The 18,706-nt window shown below is 48.9% G+C and overlaps 1 protein-coding gene across 5 annotated transcripts in view; it reads right to left on the bottom strand.

Annotated features, from left to right (window-relative positions):
• Window positions 1–11,237, bottom strand: part of SEPHS1 (selenophosphate synthetase 1) — a 110,329-nt gene extending 99,092 nt beyond the window's left edge. Inside the window, exons 1-2 of one of the 5 annotated variants that reach the window (XM_029616305.1) lie at window positions 10,945–11,237; window positions 7,059–7,317 (exon numbers count right to left, since the gene is read on the bottom strand). In XM_029616305.1, the coding sequence (XP_029472165.1) occupies window positions 7,059–7,251 (193 nt within the window). In that variant the 5' untranslated portion in view covers window positions 7,252–7,317; window positions 10,945–11,237. The other 4 variants (XM_029616308.1, XM_029616303.1, XM_029616306.1 and 1 more) reach the window with 4 other exon arrangements.
• Window positions 11,238–18,706: the final 7,469 nt, after the last annotated feature.

Genomic DNA, 18,706 nt, shown 5'->3' with positions numbered 1-18,706 from the left:
AGTGGGGGATCACATTTTCTTCCGCTCGGACAGCCGTGTCCTCCGCGTCGGAAACCACTGTCTCGGATCCTGCACCCGCCATGTTGTCGCCTGGGGGCTCTTCTTCCAGCGGCAGTTTATTGTAGGAAAACTTTTTTAAATCTACAGTTTTCCGCCGATGAGACATCTGCCGGTGATCCCGAGGGTAAAAGGAGGCTGTGTGCCGCAAAACGCCAGTCGGGGTGCCCGATGTTAATCGGTATATCTGATGTCGAGCGAGAGCCTCAGGGTTAACCAGCCATTTGCTGGGGTGACGTCACTTCCTCCGCATATGGAAAATGCTTTAAAGCGGTTATACGGGGGCAACTGATTTCCTTGGCATCTTACAAAAAGAAGGAAAGTCTAAATTAAGTCTGACGACCTGAAAAAAGACAGTTTCTATCTTCTACCCACAAATCTACTCTTACTTCCCACAATTTACAAAAAGCTGAACGCAGCTAGGAGTGAGTTGTGTTCTTGAAACTGAGGCCACTGCCCACCAGTTGGAATTGACACATCAAGTGTATTTCGAAGGGGGTAATAAAGCAGGGAGATATGTTGCCTCTAGATTAAAATCAGTAATGACCCAGAACCATATTGCAAAAATTAAATCCGCAGATGGTAATATGGTCACAACCTCTTGACATTAGAGATTGCTTTTCTAAATTCTATTCCCAATTATACAGCTCAGATGCTGCAATCAGTGAAGCAGATATAGATATCCATTTATCCAAGGTAACTTTGCCTGCTCTCACCATGGAACAAATGGATGCACTTGGATAGGGAAATATCTACTGTTGAAATACTTTAAGTGATTTGATAGCTTGAAGTTGGTAAATCTCTGGGCCTAGATGGCTTCTCGGCTAGTTATTATAAATGCTATGCTCATGCCTTAGTCACTCGCTTATCAAAGATGTTTAATTATCTTAGGGAAGGGAGTTTGCTTATGGGGGAGAAATAATATGGCTGGTATGTCTGTCATAGCGAAACCTGGTAGAGATGACTCTGTGGGTCATATAGGCCCATCTCGCTCATTAATTTGGATTTAAAAATTCTAGCTAGAGTAATGGCTAAATATGGTTATCTCCTCTTTTATTCACACAGATCAGGTAGGATTTATTCCCTCCAGATTAGCAGCTGATAATGTTCGCACAATTATTGATCTTATTTGGTGGGTTCAAAAAGGAAAACATTCCCTGCATGTTGCTGTCAATGTAGAAAAGACAGAATTTTTGACCCAAATGCTTCCTTCTGCTGCTTTGTGCTTCCAGCTCAATTAGAAACAAGTCTGGGATCTGGTTTTTATTCAAAACGCTGGAGAGGATACAATTCGGTAGTGTTTCCTGGTATGGGTTTAGAAATTATATGAGACACTCATTTCATGTGTTAAGGTCAATGGTGGATATGGCGAGTATTTTCCCAGTAGGAAGAGGCACTAGACAGGGTTGCCCATTATCCCCCTTATTATTTGTGCTCACTCTTAGAAACTTTTGCAATCAGTGTTAGAGGGGCTATGGATATAGGAAAATTGGTACTCACCTAATTTTCATTCCTGCAGTACCACAGATTAGTCCAGACTGCTGGGTTTTGCCTCCCTTCCAGCAGATGGAGACAGAGAAAAACTGACATCACCTCCTCTTAAACCGGTGTGCCACCTGCAACTCTTCAGTATAAAATAATACCCAAGCAGAAATATGTAACAATTGATCAGGTATGTCAAGCAAAAGGTAAGGAAGAACTGACCAATTAAACTATATACATGTGAACTCTGCACAGGATAAGGAGAAACCTGTACCCCCCTTCGGTCTGTAAAGTAACCGGAAACAAAATACTCTGGCAACAGTTCGAGCGGACTCAAGAAAAACTGAACACCCTCAAGGGGTGAGCATCTGGATTGATCCGTGGTACTACAAGAACGAAATTTAGCAGGTAAGAACCAAATTTTCTTTCCCCTGTATGTACCTGGATCAGTCTGGACTGCTGGGACGTACCAAGCTTCCCTATCTTGAGAGCCCCGCTCGGATGACACTGCCCCCAAAGTTGATGACGTCTAAAGCCTGGATGTCCCAACGGTAATGCCTGGAAAAGTTATGCAGATACTTCCAGGTTGCCGCCCTGCAAATTTCTTGCGGCGAGACCAACTGGCATTCTGCCCAGGAAGCAGCCTGCGACCGAGTCGAATGCGCTTTCAAACCATCTGGCACATGCCAACTGCGACAAATGTAAACGGACACAATGGCCTCTTTCAAACAGCGGGCTAGACACACTTTGGATGCTTTTTGGACCTTCTTAGGGCCGCTCCACAAGACAAAAAGATGATCCAAGAGTCTAAAAGTGTTAGCGACTTCAAGAACGCAAAAGGACCCTCTTGACATCCAGATGCCTCAATTCCCAAGCATGAGGTGCCTCCATGCCGTCATTTGTAAAGGCCTGAAGTTCATACAACAAAACACCATAAACCACTTCTCAGACTGTCTATAACTATTCTCCAAATATCCCAACTCCCTTTCAGGACACAGTCTGTATATACAATAAAGTGCTTATCCAACCATGTCTTTTTATTCTTCATTGTTTGCACATAGCACTACTTCTATAATGTTTCTTTTAAACAAAACCACATTATTTTTAAACTTCACTCATTGCACTTTGTGTTCATTGCACTTTGTGTTACAGCGAGAAATTTATTATAAAACATTTAAACCTAAAAAAAGAGAACCCATCCCTCCCTTGAAATCCCTTATGTACTCTTTCACGCTCACCACAGTCTTATTCATACCAATCGCTCCATACCCACATACTTTCCTAAGACATCATCTCTAACATCCCCCTTATATTAAAACAGCAGAATTCTATATCTAGACCAGTGTTGCCACAAAATTTTTCAGTCTCAAAAAATCAAACACTTAGCACTCCAATGTCCCTTAGTATGCCTTTATCCTCTCTACAGAACTGACGGCAAGCCCTGCATTGACTGACTGACTGGACGTCTTCGCTACCGGACTTACCCCTGCTAACCGTAACTACGTTTGGCCTTTCCACACTCTCTCTCAGTCTTTGATAGCTTGCACCAAGATCTCTCACTGTGTTATTTGCTGCACCTTTCTCACTCTTATTTGCTGTACCATCTTGCACTCCATCATACGACTTAGCACCAGCCCACTAACCTATACCATTCTCTCCCCCTGTAGACCCCCCTCATCTCTCCCTCCCCTCCCCTCTGCCAACCCATCGCACCCTGCCACTGACACAAAGACCATCCATCCCCCCTCCCCTCCCACTGTCCATCCAGCCACTGTAACTACCACATCCGCTCTTCCTGAGACCTCCTCCACCAACACTTGCTTTCTGAAATGGCAACATACCCCATCCTCTTGCTAGACTAGCTCCCTTTCCTGCCCACTACCCCTCCCCCCTGCGCAAATCCCTAATCCCCATCCTCACCTCTCCCCTGATGCAACTCCTAGGCCTCACTACCCTCTCTATAATACTCTTTAATGCACAATCTCTCTCAAAAAAAAAAAAAAAAGACACCCATCCTCAACGACTTGCTAACAGACTGTAAACCTGACATCTGTGCTGTCACAGAGACGTGGTTCAAAGACAGTGATGCTGTTCTCATCAACCAACTCCCTACTTCCTCCTATGATATTTTCTCTTTACCCAGACCCAAAAAAAGAGGAGGCCTCCTCCTTGCAGCTAAGAAATACCTAAACCTCAAACCCATTCAGATCAACCGAACTCCAAATCTGCCTAGTATACTCCCCTCCTGCACTCCTCGATGCCAACCCCTCACCCCTGATTGAATTCATTGCCGACTGGATCAATGCTGATACCCCTTCCATTATCCTTGGAGACTTTAATCTCCATGTAGACTCCCTACCCCACTCTTCGTCTTGTGAAACCTTCATCAAATCCCTCCACGCTATAGGATTCCAACAAATTATTGCATCTCCCACCCACAAAGCAGGGCACACCCTGGATTTGATGTTCATTAATTCTGATGTCCTTGCTACCACCACCCCTACCTGCACTCCAGTTCCCTGGTCCGACCACTATCTAATAGAAGGCCTTCCCTCCATCAACGCCTCCTCCCCACGCAACACCGTCCAAAGCACTATTATATCCAGAAAATCCTGCCCCAGCGACGATCTAGCTGCTGCATTATCGACCGCCCTTCCCAACCTAGCCCGGTGGCAACGGCAGCAGGGAAGGAAGAGCAGCGGAAGAGACCGGGTGCACACGACACACCTGCCGGTGCTTGGCAACACACTGGTGTGTCTCGACACACCGGTTGAGAAGCGCTGATCTAGATAAGGGAATATTTGGATCAACAGTTGTCTGAGATGAGCCACCACCACTGCTAAACATTTCGTGAATACGCTTGGGGCAGAGAACAGGCCAAACTGCAGAGCTTTGTATTGGTAGTGCATGTTCTGAACTTGAAAACAAAGGTAGCGCCACGAAGATGGGTGCATGGGTATATGGGAGTACGCATCCTTCAGGTTGATTGGCTATGCCCTATCATTGGGCTGAAACAGCGGTAAGATGTTCTTGAGAGAGGTCATCTTTAACTTCTCTTTCTGGATATGTTTGTTGAGGTTTTGTAAATCCAGAATGGGGCAAAGACCCCCCCTGACTTCTTTGGGATGAGGAAGTATTGGGAACAGAATTCTTGATTTTGTTGTTGAAGAGGGATTGATTGAATTGATTTCGAATCAACAGATTCGTAACTTATGCGTTGAGGGATGATAAGCGGGAAGATATACTCTGAAGAGAAGGGATGTGGGGAAGGGATGGGAAGGTCAAGAAGTTCAGGTGATAACCTTCCTTGATTATGTTGAGCACCCATTGATCGGTGGTGATAGACTCCTAGTTGCTGTAAAAGTAGCACAGATGTCCTCCTATGAATGCGGGTCCTTCACGTGCGAGACTTCAGAACGGTCCTTCAAGCAGTTATCTTTTCTAAGATAGACTATTACAATTCTATTTTACTAGGTCTCCCTTCCGCTTCCATCAAACCCCTTCAGATGCTCCAGAACACAGCTGCGAGAATTCTGACCAACACCAGGAGAAGAGATCACATTTCCCCCACTCTCAAGAACCTGCACTGGTTGCCTATACACTTTAGAATCATCCACAAATCCATCACTATTATCCACAAGGCTATACATCATCAAGCAATGCTCGATTTACAAATACCACTCAGACAACACACATCCACTAGACCAGTGGTTCTCAACCTTTCTAATGCCGTGACCCCGCAATACAGTTCCTCATGTTGCGGTGACACCAAACCAAAAAATAATTTTGGTGGCTACTTCAAAACTGTAATTTTGCTACAGTTATGATTCGGAATGTAAATACCTGATATGCATTATGTATTCTCATTGCTACAAATCAAACATAATTATACATTGGGGAACAGTGTGAACTACATCTTATAGTGGTCTCTTATAGTATAAGACCGATGTAGTTCACATTTTTAAATGTATGGTGCTTTGTGTAAGTGTAAGCTGCTTTGTGTACTGTGTAATGATTACACACAAAGCACCTTACACTTACACAGTATTCTGTGTATGGTGTGTGTACTGTTTTTACATTATTAACCTTTTTTACACCAGCAGGCTGTCTCGCAGGCGCTCTTGGCTCTCCGCCTCTTGCCTCTCCGCCTCCTAGGCTTCTGTCCTCCGGCGCTTGCTGCGTCCGCCCACTGATGACGTCAGCAAGCGCCGGACACATGTAATGCGCTGCTATGGACTGTGGAGCGTTCCCCCCGCCCCTTAGGCCCCGGACGGATGATGCAATCACGTCTGCGCATGCGCGCAGGCATTCAGTTTGGAACGCGCATCCATAACGGCGTGCATTCCAGCTGAATAGCGCTGCTGCATACGGTAGCGCGACTTCTCAGCGGCTAAAGCCATCAGAAATATGTATTTTCCGATGGCTTTAGGTGACCCCGGTGTTTTGGTCATTCGACCCCCGCCGGGGTCGCGACCCACAGGTTGAGAACCGCTGCACTAGACCCATCAGAGAAGCCTAGAGAGGATCACTCCGCATTCCCCAAACCAAAACCACTCACTACCTAACTTTCAGAGACCGAGCCTTTTCCACTGCCGGTCCTTCATTATGGAATTCTATCCCTCCGGATCTGAGACAAGAACCATGCCTACCGACTTTTAGAAAAAGGCTTGACTTGGCTATTTAAACAAGCCTTCCCAGATCCGAACTAAATGATAGCAATTTCATAAGAGATAGCAAATTATACAAGAGACTTCACATTATACTGTAAATAATGTAAATAATATAATCCTTACTGCTCGGCTCTCTTATTCTAATTCTCTTCCCAGTTTAAGACCCTTGTTGTAATGTAACTTTTGATCTCATTGCACTTGTTTATGTTCCGTTTTTTGTTCTCACCCCTTGTTGCATGTAAACCGGCATGATGTGGTTTCTAATCATGAATGCCGGTATAGAAAAACGCTAAATAAATAAATAAATACATAAATAAATAAATTTGCGGCAAGGGCGTTTTATACCTGTATTCTAATAATGCTGTAATTTGCCTAGAGCATCATTTGTTAAGGTGGACTAACAATCCAAAATTCAATCAAATCTAAGCTTTTGCAGATATGTGCTTTAGAGGTTTGTGATGGAGAAAACAGAACATCAGAACGCTTACAGATAGGAGTAAAAAAAAAAAAGCCCCTAAATTGAGCGGCTCAGTGCAAGTTTACTTTATTTAATACTTGATAAAAATCACAAAACTTACAGAAGTAAATGAATGCGATGTGATGACCTAAAGAGTTAGTTGGCAGCTCTGTATTATGAACTGCTGCCTCTAACCCCAGAGCTAGTCTTGACTTTTCAAACACCCAGCTCTACGCACATTGATTAACTGAATACAATTCTACAAAACAGCAGCGCCACAATATTTAGAGTTCGAAAAACAGGACTATAGCTCAACATACCCTGGATAGTCTGGAGACAATTAACAGGTCTGAAATAAAAAGTAGAAAGACAAAAATAAAAACCCTCCTTACCTAGCCTTGGCATGACAGCCCCAAGAAATTGTTCGTCTTCCTGGAAGTGATTTTCTTGTAAGGACTCTAGCAGCTTTTGTAGGACATCCTGGGGAACTTTGCAGCCGGTGCCTTTTAACTCAGTGAAGCGGGTAAGGCGGAAGCTCTTGTCCAGTTCGTAACTTTCTGGATTAAAGGACTCTCGAACAGACATGGTTCATGAATAGCTTATTTCTTCTGTCAGTAAAGTGTGGCTGGGAATTCCTCTTTAGTTATCAACCTAGTAACAAAGGTAGTAACATTAATAAACGCCTTAAACCCACGGAACCATAGGTTTGTACATTTATACGTGCAATCATCTCCCCCCCCCCCCCCCCACCCCCAAAAAAAATAATTTAGTTTAAAACTGGATGTAGGATTTCTGGCAATAAAAAGTTGCATTCAGGTACATCTCAAGAATTGGAGTCTAGCGCTGTACTTCCTTTTAGAATCCGTGAAATGTCCAATCACAGGATTAAAAGCACAGATGTCTGACCCCTCTTTCTCAAGCAGCAGTTTTATCCAGACTGCTCCAAATATCCAGGTAGCTCTATTGCCTTATTTTCATTTTATTCTTAAGTCTCTTATTTGGTTTTTTGTCCCATTATATTTTTCTTACACTCTGCGCTTTGTGTGCCCCTGTCTATTAATTCTTCCAGTTTGGCCAAGGTACAAACAGTTTTGCGTTTACACTGCAGTTGGTGGCAAAGCAGTAATCCCCCACATTGCACAAGTTCTCAATCTAAGTCAAAGAACCAAGAAGGAACCATTGCCCTCAGCACTTGGTTCAGATCTTACATCCGATATCATCCAAAAAGAAGTGAGAACGCCATTCTTCAGTTGGGCATGATTATACATATTAATATGATGTCTCCCTGCATAAGATCCTGAGAAGGATCAGCACAGCATCTCCCAAATTTACTAATATTCTTAATGGTAGGACTGGTTAATTAGAAAGCATTCTCAAAAGCCTTGCACACCAATAGTACAACATGAATATAGTAAAAATCAAAGCAAGGAGACTTTACAAGTTAGTTTGCTCCAATTTCTGAATTATTACATTTTTTGCTGGTAAAACTTCTTTAAGAGGAGTGCATTTATGGAACTGAACTGGGCATTTCCATCTTCTGTAGCAGCGATAGGCAACTCTTGTCCTAGAGTGCCACCCACTGGTCTGGTTTTCAGGACATCCACAATGAATATGCATGAGATATATTTACATACACTGGAGGCAGTGCAAACAAATATACATCATGCATATCATTGTGGATATCGTGAAAACCAGACCTGTTTGTGGCACTCCATGACCAGAGTTGCCTACCCCTGTTGTGCAGAAAGGAGGTTGTTTACCTGGCTGACGATAGTCTTATTTTTAGCTCACAAGATCTTTAGAAAATAGCCTAACAAAGTTTTATCAAGAAGTATACACATTTCTCTTCAAGCTCATTACTACTACTCTCCCATTTTTATAAACAATAGTGTACAAACAGTAAATCAAACTAGCCTGAATCAATGCTCCCTGCAGAAGTATAATAACATAAGACTTGCCATACTGGGACAGACCAAGAGTCCATCAAGCCTAGTATCCTATTTCCAATTCCAACTGCAGCCAAGCCAAGTCACAAGTGCCTGGCAGGATCCCAAGGGGCAGAGAGATTCCAAGCTGCTTATCCCAGAAATAAGCAATGGATATCTGCAACTCCAAAGATCTATTAAGCCCAGCATCCTGTCTCCAACAACCTGGTTCACTTGAAAGTACCTGGGCAGATCCAGCCCTTGATGCCCATGCCCAGCAATAAGCAACAATTAACTCAACGCACAATTAAAATCTGGAATTTGTTGCCAGAGTGTAGATGGGTTTAGAAAAGGATTGGATAAGTTCTTGGAGGTGAAGTCCATTACCTGTTATTAATTAAGTTGACTTAGAAAATAGCCACTGCTATTACTAGCAACAGTAACATGGAATAGACTTAGTTTTTGGGTACTTGCCAGGTACTTATAGTCTGGATTGACCACTGTTGGAAACAGGATGCTGGGCTTGATGGACCCTTGGTCTGACCCAGTATGGCAATTTCTTATGTTCTTAAGTCTACCTAACTCCTAATAGTTTGTGGACTTCACTTCCAGAAACTTATCCAAACCCTTTTTAAAAACAGATATGGTAGATGCATGGACTACATTCTCTGGCAACAAATGCCACAGTTAATTGTGCATTAGGTTTAAAATACCCACTTTCTCCAAAGTGTTTTAACTTTACTACCAATTAGTTTCACGATATGTCTTTTAATCTTAATTCTATTTGAAAGGACAAATAACCATTCTCTATGTAGCTGTTCCACACCATTCATAATTTTATGAACCTTGATCCTATTTCTTCTCAGTTAATTTCTCCAAGCTATAGAACCCTAACCCATTTAGCTTATCATCATAAAGAAGCAGTTCCATTCCCTTTATAATTTCAGTTGCCAGTCTCTGTATCTTTTCTAGTTCTGCTGTATCTTTCCTGAAATGGGGCAATCAAAAATCCACAAAATACTGAAGGTGCAGTTGCACCAGAGATCTATAGAAAGGCATTAATAGCCTCAGCACTTCTTTCCACAGACCTGCACAAACAAACTAGGTCTTTGCTCAGAATTTATACAAACATCAAAGTGTGTGACCGCCTTAATAGAGAAGGCAATACTTCAAATCTCTGCGATTGCACTGCTGCACATGGTTTTATGGTCTCCAAAACTCTTCGGAAGTTGCAATACTTTTAATGAAACCAACACTCTAATCAAGCACGGTGCATGAGCTTTGGAGACCACTTTAGGTCCGTCCTTCAGGTTACAGGTACTATCCACAAAATGAATACTGCAAAGTGTAACTCTAATTTACATGAACCTAGTCCCTGAAAAAAAGTGTCATGTTTAATACAAGTCTCCGACTTTGGTAAGCAGAACTTGATGTGTGGTTTGGGGGGGGGATGTACCTTCAGTATTGGGGACCGGCCCACATATTGACCCGCAAAGCACAGATAGGGCACCCCCAAAAGAGAGCCTGCCAGGGTGAAGGGAGCACAGGGAGGTGCTGTGAGAAAGCAGATCGCCTGCCTGGGTGAAGGCAGAGGGGCTGGGACACGAGAGAGAGGAGAGTGCAAGTCCCAGGACAAACTTACAGTCCTGAGAAGCGAAGCAAAGCGACACCTTCCGACTCGGTTAGGACAGCCGCATGAGGGTAACTTTAGGGAGGTCTGCAGCTGCATGAATTTACGAGACCGAGTCGGGCCGTGCCGTGCCCAGAACACCCCGCACCGCTCAATGGCGAGGGACCGGAGAAATGTGGGCTGGCAGGTTAGCCCTGGCGCCTGCGAGGACGGGGGGGAGGGGGGGATCCGGGATACCTTAAATTCACGTCATTGCCTTTAAATGGAACCGGGCCTGCTCTCGCCCAGCCTTCGCCGCTTCGTGCGGGGGGGGGGAGCCGCCGCCAACATCGCGCCCGCGGCGCTGAGCGCGGGAATACGACGGGGAGGGGGGCGGCGCCCGTACCGCGCGCTACTGGAAGGAAGCGGAGGTTTAAAGCCTTTAGCGCCGCTGCACCTCCTCCAAGGGAAGGGGGGGGGTGAAGCGGGGCTCCCCCCACCTCCTCCTTCCCCGCCACACAGAGGGGGAGGAAAAAAAATTAAATATGTCGGCGGTTGTAAAGCTTAACCCCTGCGCTGCCTCCGCCGGCGGCGGCTCCCGCCTCCTCGGCGCCCTTAAAGCGGCCCAGGCCCGCGCCCCGCCACCAGCTCCCACCGCCCTCTTCCCCGCAGCGTTACGCTTCTCGTCCCCCCTCGGTGTCCCTTTAAGGCCGCCCCCTCCCCCCTCGGTGTCCCGGCTCTCACCGGCGCGCGCTGCTCTCGGCCTCCCCCCCGGAGAACGGGACTCCCAGCATGCACCGCGCCCAGGCTCCCTTCAGCGCCGCCTGAGTGGGGAAGAAAAAAACCCGCGCGGCGGCCCGGGGTCGGGGGGCAAAAACAAAAAAAACAAAAACGAGACGGAGTGTGCGCGCGCCCCACCGGGGGTGGGGGGGGGAGGGAACCGGACCTTGGCTTGCTCAGGACCCCATAGCTGTACTTTATAATCGAACAGAGTGCTGAGAACTAGTAGGGGGGGGGAGGGGGTTGTGCGAGAGGGGTCCTTCCTGCCACAGGAGCAGGGAGAGCGGGCGGGCGCGGGGTCCTTTAAATGCTGACGGGCCGCTACCTCCCTTTAAGAGGCGCTTGCGGCTCTCCCACACGTGCGCAGAAGTGCTCGCGCGCCTCTCACAGCTCGGAGGTGCCGTCTGGCTGAAAGCGCGCGCAGGGCTCTCTCTCTCTCTCTCTGCAGTGTAACCGGTAGCAGCGGTTTGCTCACAGATCCGAACTGCAGTTACCCCCTTCCAGGGTTTCTGACAGCCCTAGGCCCTGCATTGTGGGAATCAGGGACTGCAACTACCACACTGCACTGGGACATAAAGTCAAAGCCAGGACTGCTTTGGAAGTAACAGTAATAACGGCAGGAAAAGACCAAATGGCCCATCCAGTCTGCCCAGCAAATTTCCCATGGTAGTAACTGCAGCTCCCTGCAGGTTACCCCATGGCGTCTGTTAAAGGCAGTAACTGCTGCTTAGTGCAAGTTACCCCCATGTTTCTGTTAAGGGCAGTAACTGCCGCTCCGTGCAAGTTACCCCCATGTTTCTGTTAAGGGTAGTAACTGCCGCTCCATGCAGGTTACCCCCATGTTTCTGTTAAGGGCAGTAACTGCCGCTCCGTGCAAGTTACCCCCATGGTTCTGTTAAGGGTAGTAACTGCCGCTCCATGCAGGTTACCCCCAGGCCTCACCTGGAGTACTGTGTTCAGTTCTGGAGACCGTATCTACAAAGAGACAAGGACAAGATGGAAGCGGTACAGAGAAGGGCGACCAGGAAGGTGGAGGGTCTTCATCGGATGACATACGAGGAGAGATTGAAGAATCTAAATATGTACACCCTGGAGGAAAGGAGGAGCAGGGGTGATATGATTCAGACTTTCAGATACTTGAAAAACTTTAATGATCCAAAGACAATGACAAACCTTTTCCGTCGGAAAAAAATCAGCAGAACCAGGGGTCACGAGCTGAGGCTCCAGGGGGGGAGACTAAGAACCAATGTCAGGAAGTATTTCTTCACGGAAAGGGTGGTGGATGCCTGGAATGCCCTTCCAGGAGGAAGTGGTGAAGTCTAAAACTGTGAATGACTTCAAAGGGCATGGGATAAACACTGTGGATCTATCAAGTCTAGAGGGCGTGAATAAAGAGGAGGCATTCAAACACTGCACGGAGCGGCAGTAGCCACAGAGGCATTCACGGAGCGGGATGCCAGTGGCCAGTAGTTGGTGTTCCACCTTCACGGAGTGGAAGGATGGAGGGCTGCTATCTGAAAAAAATAAAAACAGGGGTGGGTAAGAGTATGGGGTAAGGGTGTGGCCTGCTTGTTGCAGCGGTTGCTACCCCTAATTGAGCTGGACGTTCACTTGAATGCAGATACGGCGCTGCTCTCTAAATTGGTGGTGGGGTGGAGGGGAATTAGGGCTGGAGGGTACTGGAAGCCAATAGTAACAGGTGGGAGAGAAAAAAAAGGGGAAAAAAATGGATAAAGTGCGTAGCTTGCTGGGCAGAATAGATAGGCCGTTTGGTCTTCTTCTGCCGTCATTTCTATGTTTCTATGTTCTATGTTTCTATGTTTCTGTTAAGGGTAGTAACTGCTGCTCCGTGCAGGTTACCTGTTCCTCTCAGCCTTTTCGCTCTCTCTCAGTTCCTTCATGCCTCCCCCCATTACATAGTGGTCTACGCATTGTTAATCCCATAGTTAACTATACTGTTCGAAGTATTTTCTTTTCATTATCCAACTGTTGATATGTAAACCGATTGATGTGAAAATGAACGTCGGTATATAAGAAACTTTAAATAAATAAATATATGTTTGTTTATATCCACCTCTCCTGCCTTCTTTTATCAAGATGGTCAGGAATTGGCAGGGCCATGAGCTTCCTCTGCTGTGGTTGAAGTTTGATGTCCTATGGCAAGCTTTTTGCACAAAGAATTCCATCAGAGGATGAAACATTTGCAGAGCCTGAGAGGGATACTATCTGTTGCCATCTTAAAGCTGACAGTGCCAAATTTGCTATAGGTATGATCAACAAAAGCACTGGTCAGGAAGTGGGCTCTGTTTTACACGACACCAGCCTTGGCAAAGGCAGCAATGCTATAATGTGGGTGGTGGAGACCAGTGAGCAGGGTAAAGCCCGGGAAGTTCAGGCTTCTAAAGAAGCAATCTCCCTCTTTGACTGGTTTGAGTAATTATAGACCTATTTCTTCACTGCCTTTTGTTTCCAAAATCATTGAGAATGCTGATCTACATCAACTGACAGAATATATAGAAGAAAAAGAGATTTTAGATCCTTCCCAATTTGGCTTCAAACGGTCAATGAGCACTGAACGTCTTCTTCTATTCTTGATTGACACTTTTAGATGAGGCTTGGACAGTGGGTACTAAGTCCTGCTTGTCTCTGATAATTCAGCTGCATTCAGCCCAGCTGACCATGCCCTTCTCCAGTACTGTCTGCAGGAAATGTGCTTGACTGGATCACAGTGTATTTCACAATCGTTCCCAAAAGAAAAACTCGGGTAGGACCAGTCGCAATGGTCCATTATAAAATCAGGAGTACCTCAGGGCTCTGCCTTTATCAGCAGTTTTATTTAATATAAAAAGTATGCTGATCAACTCCAGTTCTTCATTCGGTTGTGCCCTTCTTGGAGTCGAACACTAGAACGTTTGCATATCTGTATGTCTTCAATCAAGCAATGGTTACATTATAACATATTGACAATTAATACGTCAAAAACTGAATTTGTGTTGATCCAAAGACCATATTCTGTGTTTCACTGTGATACTATTTTGTTCGAAAATTTGACTTTTTCAATTAAAGACCCTATCAAAAGTCTTGGGGTTTGGATCGACTCCCATCTTTCTTTCTGTACGCAAATTAAAGCTGCAATTAAATCCGGATTCCCTGTACGTACCAGGATCAGTCCAGGACACCTGGGTTGTGACTCCGCACCAGTAGATGGAGACAGACTAAAACTTGTGGGCGGAGCCATATAAGCCCCTGTGCCAGTCACAGCCCCTCAGTCTTACTCTGTCTCCAGTAGATGGTGCAGGTCTAGTCACAGCCCTGCCTGACCTGATTCTGGTGTTGGTGTTAGTTAGGTTTGAATTTTTTGGGCTAGGTTTTTTGTTAGGCATAGTTGTTTATATACCAAATTGGGGTTTTCTTTTAATCCCTTAGTCTCGGGTGCCCTGCCTCCCAGGGGGATTGAGAGGTCCTGAGGGGACTACCCTCCCCCGGTTGAGGCCGCTGCCAGGGTCGAGGACCCGGCTGGTCTAGTGGCAGCGTCAGGGGTGACACCGGGGAGCCCGGTTCACTCACCCCTGCAGGACTAGGGCTCCAGGACCCGGGACAGCGGCGTCAGCGTTTAAAAAAAAAAAAAAAAGAGTTTTCTGTTTTTATTTTGTTGCGGCCGGCTCTCCGTTCCTTCGGCGTCGCTGCTCCATCGTTTTCGCGCAGGGGGGCGCCGCAGGCAAGAGGGGAGGTCGCCGAATTAGTTTTTCTTTAATTTTGACGCGCCTCAGTTTTTTACTTCCCGCGGTCGCCGGCTTGCCGCGCGGTTCTTCAGGCAAGGCCTGCGGGTCGGCGCGCGCGCGCGTTTGTCCAGGGAGGGCCTCTGCTCGGCCTGCATCCAGGACGGTGAAGCAACGTCCGGGGCATCGCAGGGGGCTCGGGCCTGGATTGCGCGTTCGCCGCCGCGAGGGGTAGGCCCAGTAAACAGGCCTCAGGACATTTTCCCGCTCAGCGCGGGAGCGGCGGCCATTTTGGCCACCGGCAAGGAATTCTCGCGGACCGCGGCAGGCGATTCAGCTCTCCCTCCCGCGTTATCCCCGCAGCGGGGCGCGGCGGGAGGGGGCGCCGAGGAGGGGCTTCGGCCCCGGGGGGATTCCGACGCCGATTCTATATCCGGGTCGTTTTTTTCTGAGGATTTCGCGGGCTTGCTGCGCAAGGTACTTAAGTACAAGCGCAGCAAGCGCTCCCGAGGGGGGGGCTCTGGGGAGGGCTCCAACCAGGCCCCACCGAGTAAGCGCAAGGCAAAAAAAAAAAAAAAAAAGACCGCGATGCTTGCTCAGGAGCCAGCGCGAGGGAAACGGCTTCCCCGGAGCGTACCTCAGGAGTCAGTTCCAGACGATTCCTCCACGGCGGATACTGATGGTCTCGAGGAGCCCCCGAGGGGGGCTGAGGAGACGGGGACGGATGGCTCCGCCCAGCCCGGCGCGGGAACAGGTACACAGGCAGCGGACGGGGATGACCCCAAGGTAGTCCGTCTGTTCCGCAGAGAGGAACTGTCGCCATTCATCCCGGCCATTCTCCAGGACCTGGGGATAGAGGCTTCACCAGTGGTGGTCCGCCAGGAGGCCAATATGGATCCAGTGCGACTGGGATACCCCGGAATTAGGGTTGAAAGTCAGCAAGGCCATGGATAAGCTCTACCCGCTCCCGGAGGAGGCGCTGGAGCTTCTGCAACTTCCAAAGGTGGATTCAGCGGTCTCCGCGGTGACGAAGAGGCCCACTATCCCGGTCACGGGGGCGACGGCCCTTCGGGATATACAAGACAGGAAGCTCGTAGTGCATCTCAAGAAGATTTTTGAGGTATCCGCCCTAGGGGTACGGGCAGCAATCTGCACTAACTTCGCCATGCGCGCTAGTTTACGCTGGGCCCAGGTCCTTCAGGCGAATGCAGGCCTGTTGGCGGAGGAGGCGTCTCAGGCTGATAGATTGGAGACGGGAATAGCTTAGGTAGCTGACGCCCTCCACAACCTGCTGCGCACCTCTGCTAGGTCCATAGTAGCCGCAGTTTCGGCGCGCCGTCTCCTGTGGCTACGCAACTGGGCAGCGGATGGCTCTTCCAAAGCCCACCTGGGTTCGTTACCTTTCAAGGAGTTGGATGATTTGATGGTTTCTCTGGGAGAGAACAGGGCATTCAAGCTGCCCGAGGATAGGGCCAGAGCGCGGCCCTCCTTTCCGGCCAGGGCCCGGTTCCGGGGGCCCAGGAAATCGCGCCCTCAAAGATCCGCCGGCTCTTCGTATAGACCATCTTCTTCCCGGAACACTCAATGGCAGCAGTCCTTTCATGGGAAACGTTACGGGGAGCAAGGCGGGGCCCCGTCGGGTGCGGGGTCCAAGCCCTCGCAATGAACTCCGGCCGGTCCACCTCTCGTCGCGCCTGCGGCACGCCGTTCCAAATGTAGGGGCGCAGTTAACTTTATATTTCGAGGAGTGGACCAGGGTGACGTCGGGCCAGTGGGTCCTCGACGTGATAAGACACGGCTAAGAGTTAGATTTTGCTCGCATCCCAGCGGACGAGTTCCTGGTCTCGCCCTGCAAGGCCCCAGGAAGAGGGCAGCGATGTTGGACACCTTCCGTCGGCTGGAAAGCTTGGGGGCCATATCCCCCGTCCCTGCCGATCGGCGCGGCTCGGGCCGTTACTCCATTTACTTCGTAGTTCCCCAGAAGGACGGCACTTCAAGGCCAATTCTGGACCTCAAAGGGGTAAACAGATGTCTTTGCGTTCCCCACTTCGAAATGGAAACGATTCGGTCAGTTATTGCTTCGGTGCGTCCGGGAGAATTTCTGGCTCCTCTGGATCTCACGGAGGCGTACCTTCACGTGGGCATTCAGCCATCATGCCAGCAGTTTCTGAGGTTCTGCGTTCTGGGGAGGCACTACCAATTTCGGGCGCTTCCTTTTTGTTTTTGCAACGGCGCCTCGGACATTCACGAAAGTGATGGTGGTAGTGGTGGCGCAGCTGCGACGGGAAGGTCTTCTGGTTCATCCTTACCTAGACGATTGGCTGATTCGGGCGAAGTCAGAGAGTCAGTGTCGACGGGCGGTGGACAGGGTCCTCCAGCTCGTGCAGTCCCTAGGCTGGGTGGTCAATTACAACAAAAGTTATTTGGCTCCCACTCAGTCCTTGGAATTTCTGGGGGCCTTATTCGACACGAAACGGGGCAGGGTAAGCCTCTCTCAAGATCGGATATGCAAACTGCAATCTCAGGTGCGGCATCTGTTGTCTCTTCGCCGTCCACGAGTCTGCGATTACCTGACGGCGCTGGGGTCTATGGCTTCAACGCTCGCGTTGGTACCCTGGGCGTTCGCTCACTTGCGGCCATTGCAGTCTTCTTTGCTGTCCCGTTGGACACCAGTTTCGGAGGATTTCTACCTACCGCTCCCGCTTGTGGGTCCGGCGAGATCCAGTCTTCTTTGGTGGCTGGATCCAAGTCATCTGTCCTGTGGCGTATCCCTTCTCGTTCCCGACTGGACGGTGGTGGCCACGGATGCAAGTCTCTCCGGCTGGGGAGCAGTTTGCCTAGGGAAGTCGGTGCAAGGTCGTTGGTCAGCGTCACAAGCTCAATGGTCCATCAACCGCCTCGAGACCAGAGCGGTCTGTCTGGCTCTCCAAGCCTTCCTCCCCTTGGTGCGGGGACAGGCGGTCCGAGTACTGTCAGACAACGCAACCACCGGGGCCTACATCAATCGTCAAGGAGGGACGAGAAGTCCACTGGTGGCGGAAGAGGTGAGAATTTTGATGGCCTGGTCGGAACAACATCTCAGCAGCATAGCAGCGTCTCACATTGCCGGGGTCGACAACGTGCAGGCGGATTTTCTCAGCAGGCATCGTCTAGATCCCGGAGAGTGGGAACTGGCGGACGAGGCGTTTCTTCTCCTCTGCAGGACGTGGGGAGTTCCCCACTTGGATCTGATGGCCACGTGGCACAACGCGAAGGCTCTGCGTTTTTTACAGTCGGCGTCGAGAGCGGGGAGCAGAGGGCTTCGATGCGCTGGTGCTCCCTTGGCCGACGGATGTTCTGCTGTACGTGTTTCCCCCGTGGCCACTGATCGGCAAGATCCTGCGGCGCGTAGAATTGTACCCATCCAACGTGATCATGGTGGCACCGGAGTGGCCACGCCGTCCATGGTTCGCAGACCTCATTCGGTTGTCGGTGGAGGCTCCCCTTCGTCTCCGCGGCTTCGCGGGGCTGCTTCATCAGGGCCCCGTCTGTTTGAAGGATGCGGATCACTTTTGTCTCGCGGCATGCTTTTTGAGAGGAATCGGTTAAAGAGCAAAGTTTACTCGGACGCGGTTATTGCTACGCTACTGAGGTCCCGGAAGCAGTCTCCGTCCCTGGCTTATGTCAGGGTCTGGGTAGTTTTTGAGGATTGGTGTATGAAGCGAGGTTTGGATCCCACCGCCGCTGCGGTCTCTGATATTCTGGCTTTCCTCCAGGTGGGACTGGCCAGAGGCATGGCGTGCAGTTCCCTACGGGTCCAAGTGGCGGCACTTGGTTGTTTGCGGGGGAAGGTCGGGGGTCCCCTCTGGCTCGTCACCCGGATATAGCCCATTTCCTGAAGGGGGCTAGGCATCTCCGTCCTCCCTTGCGTCCTTCCTGTCCGGCTTGGAATCTTAATTGGGTTCTTTTGCCTTATGTTCGGCACCGTTTGAGCCTTTTGCAGCGCTCTACTGTCAAGGGTCTCACGT

This window comes from Rhinatrema bivittatum, chromosome 9 (genome assembly GCF_901001135.1).
Source record: "Rhinatrema bivittatum chromosome 9, aRhiBiv1.1, whole genome shotgun sequence".
NCBI lineage: Eukaryota > Metazoa > Chordata > Amphibia > Gymnophiona > Rhinatrematidae > Rhinatrema > Rhinatrema bivittatum.
Note: the sequence above shows the minus strand (reverse complement) of the source record. Positions and strands in the feature narration are given on the sequence as shown.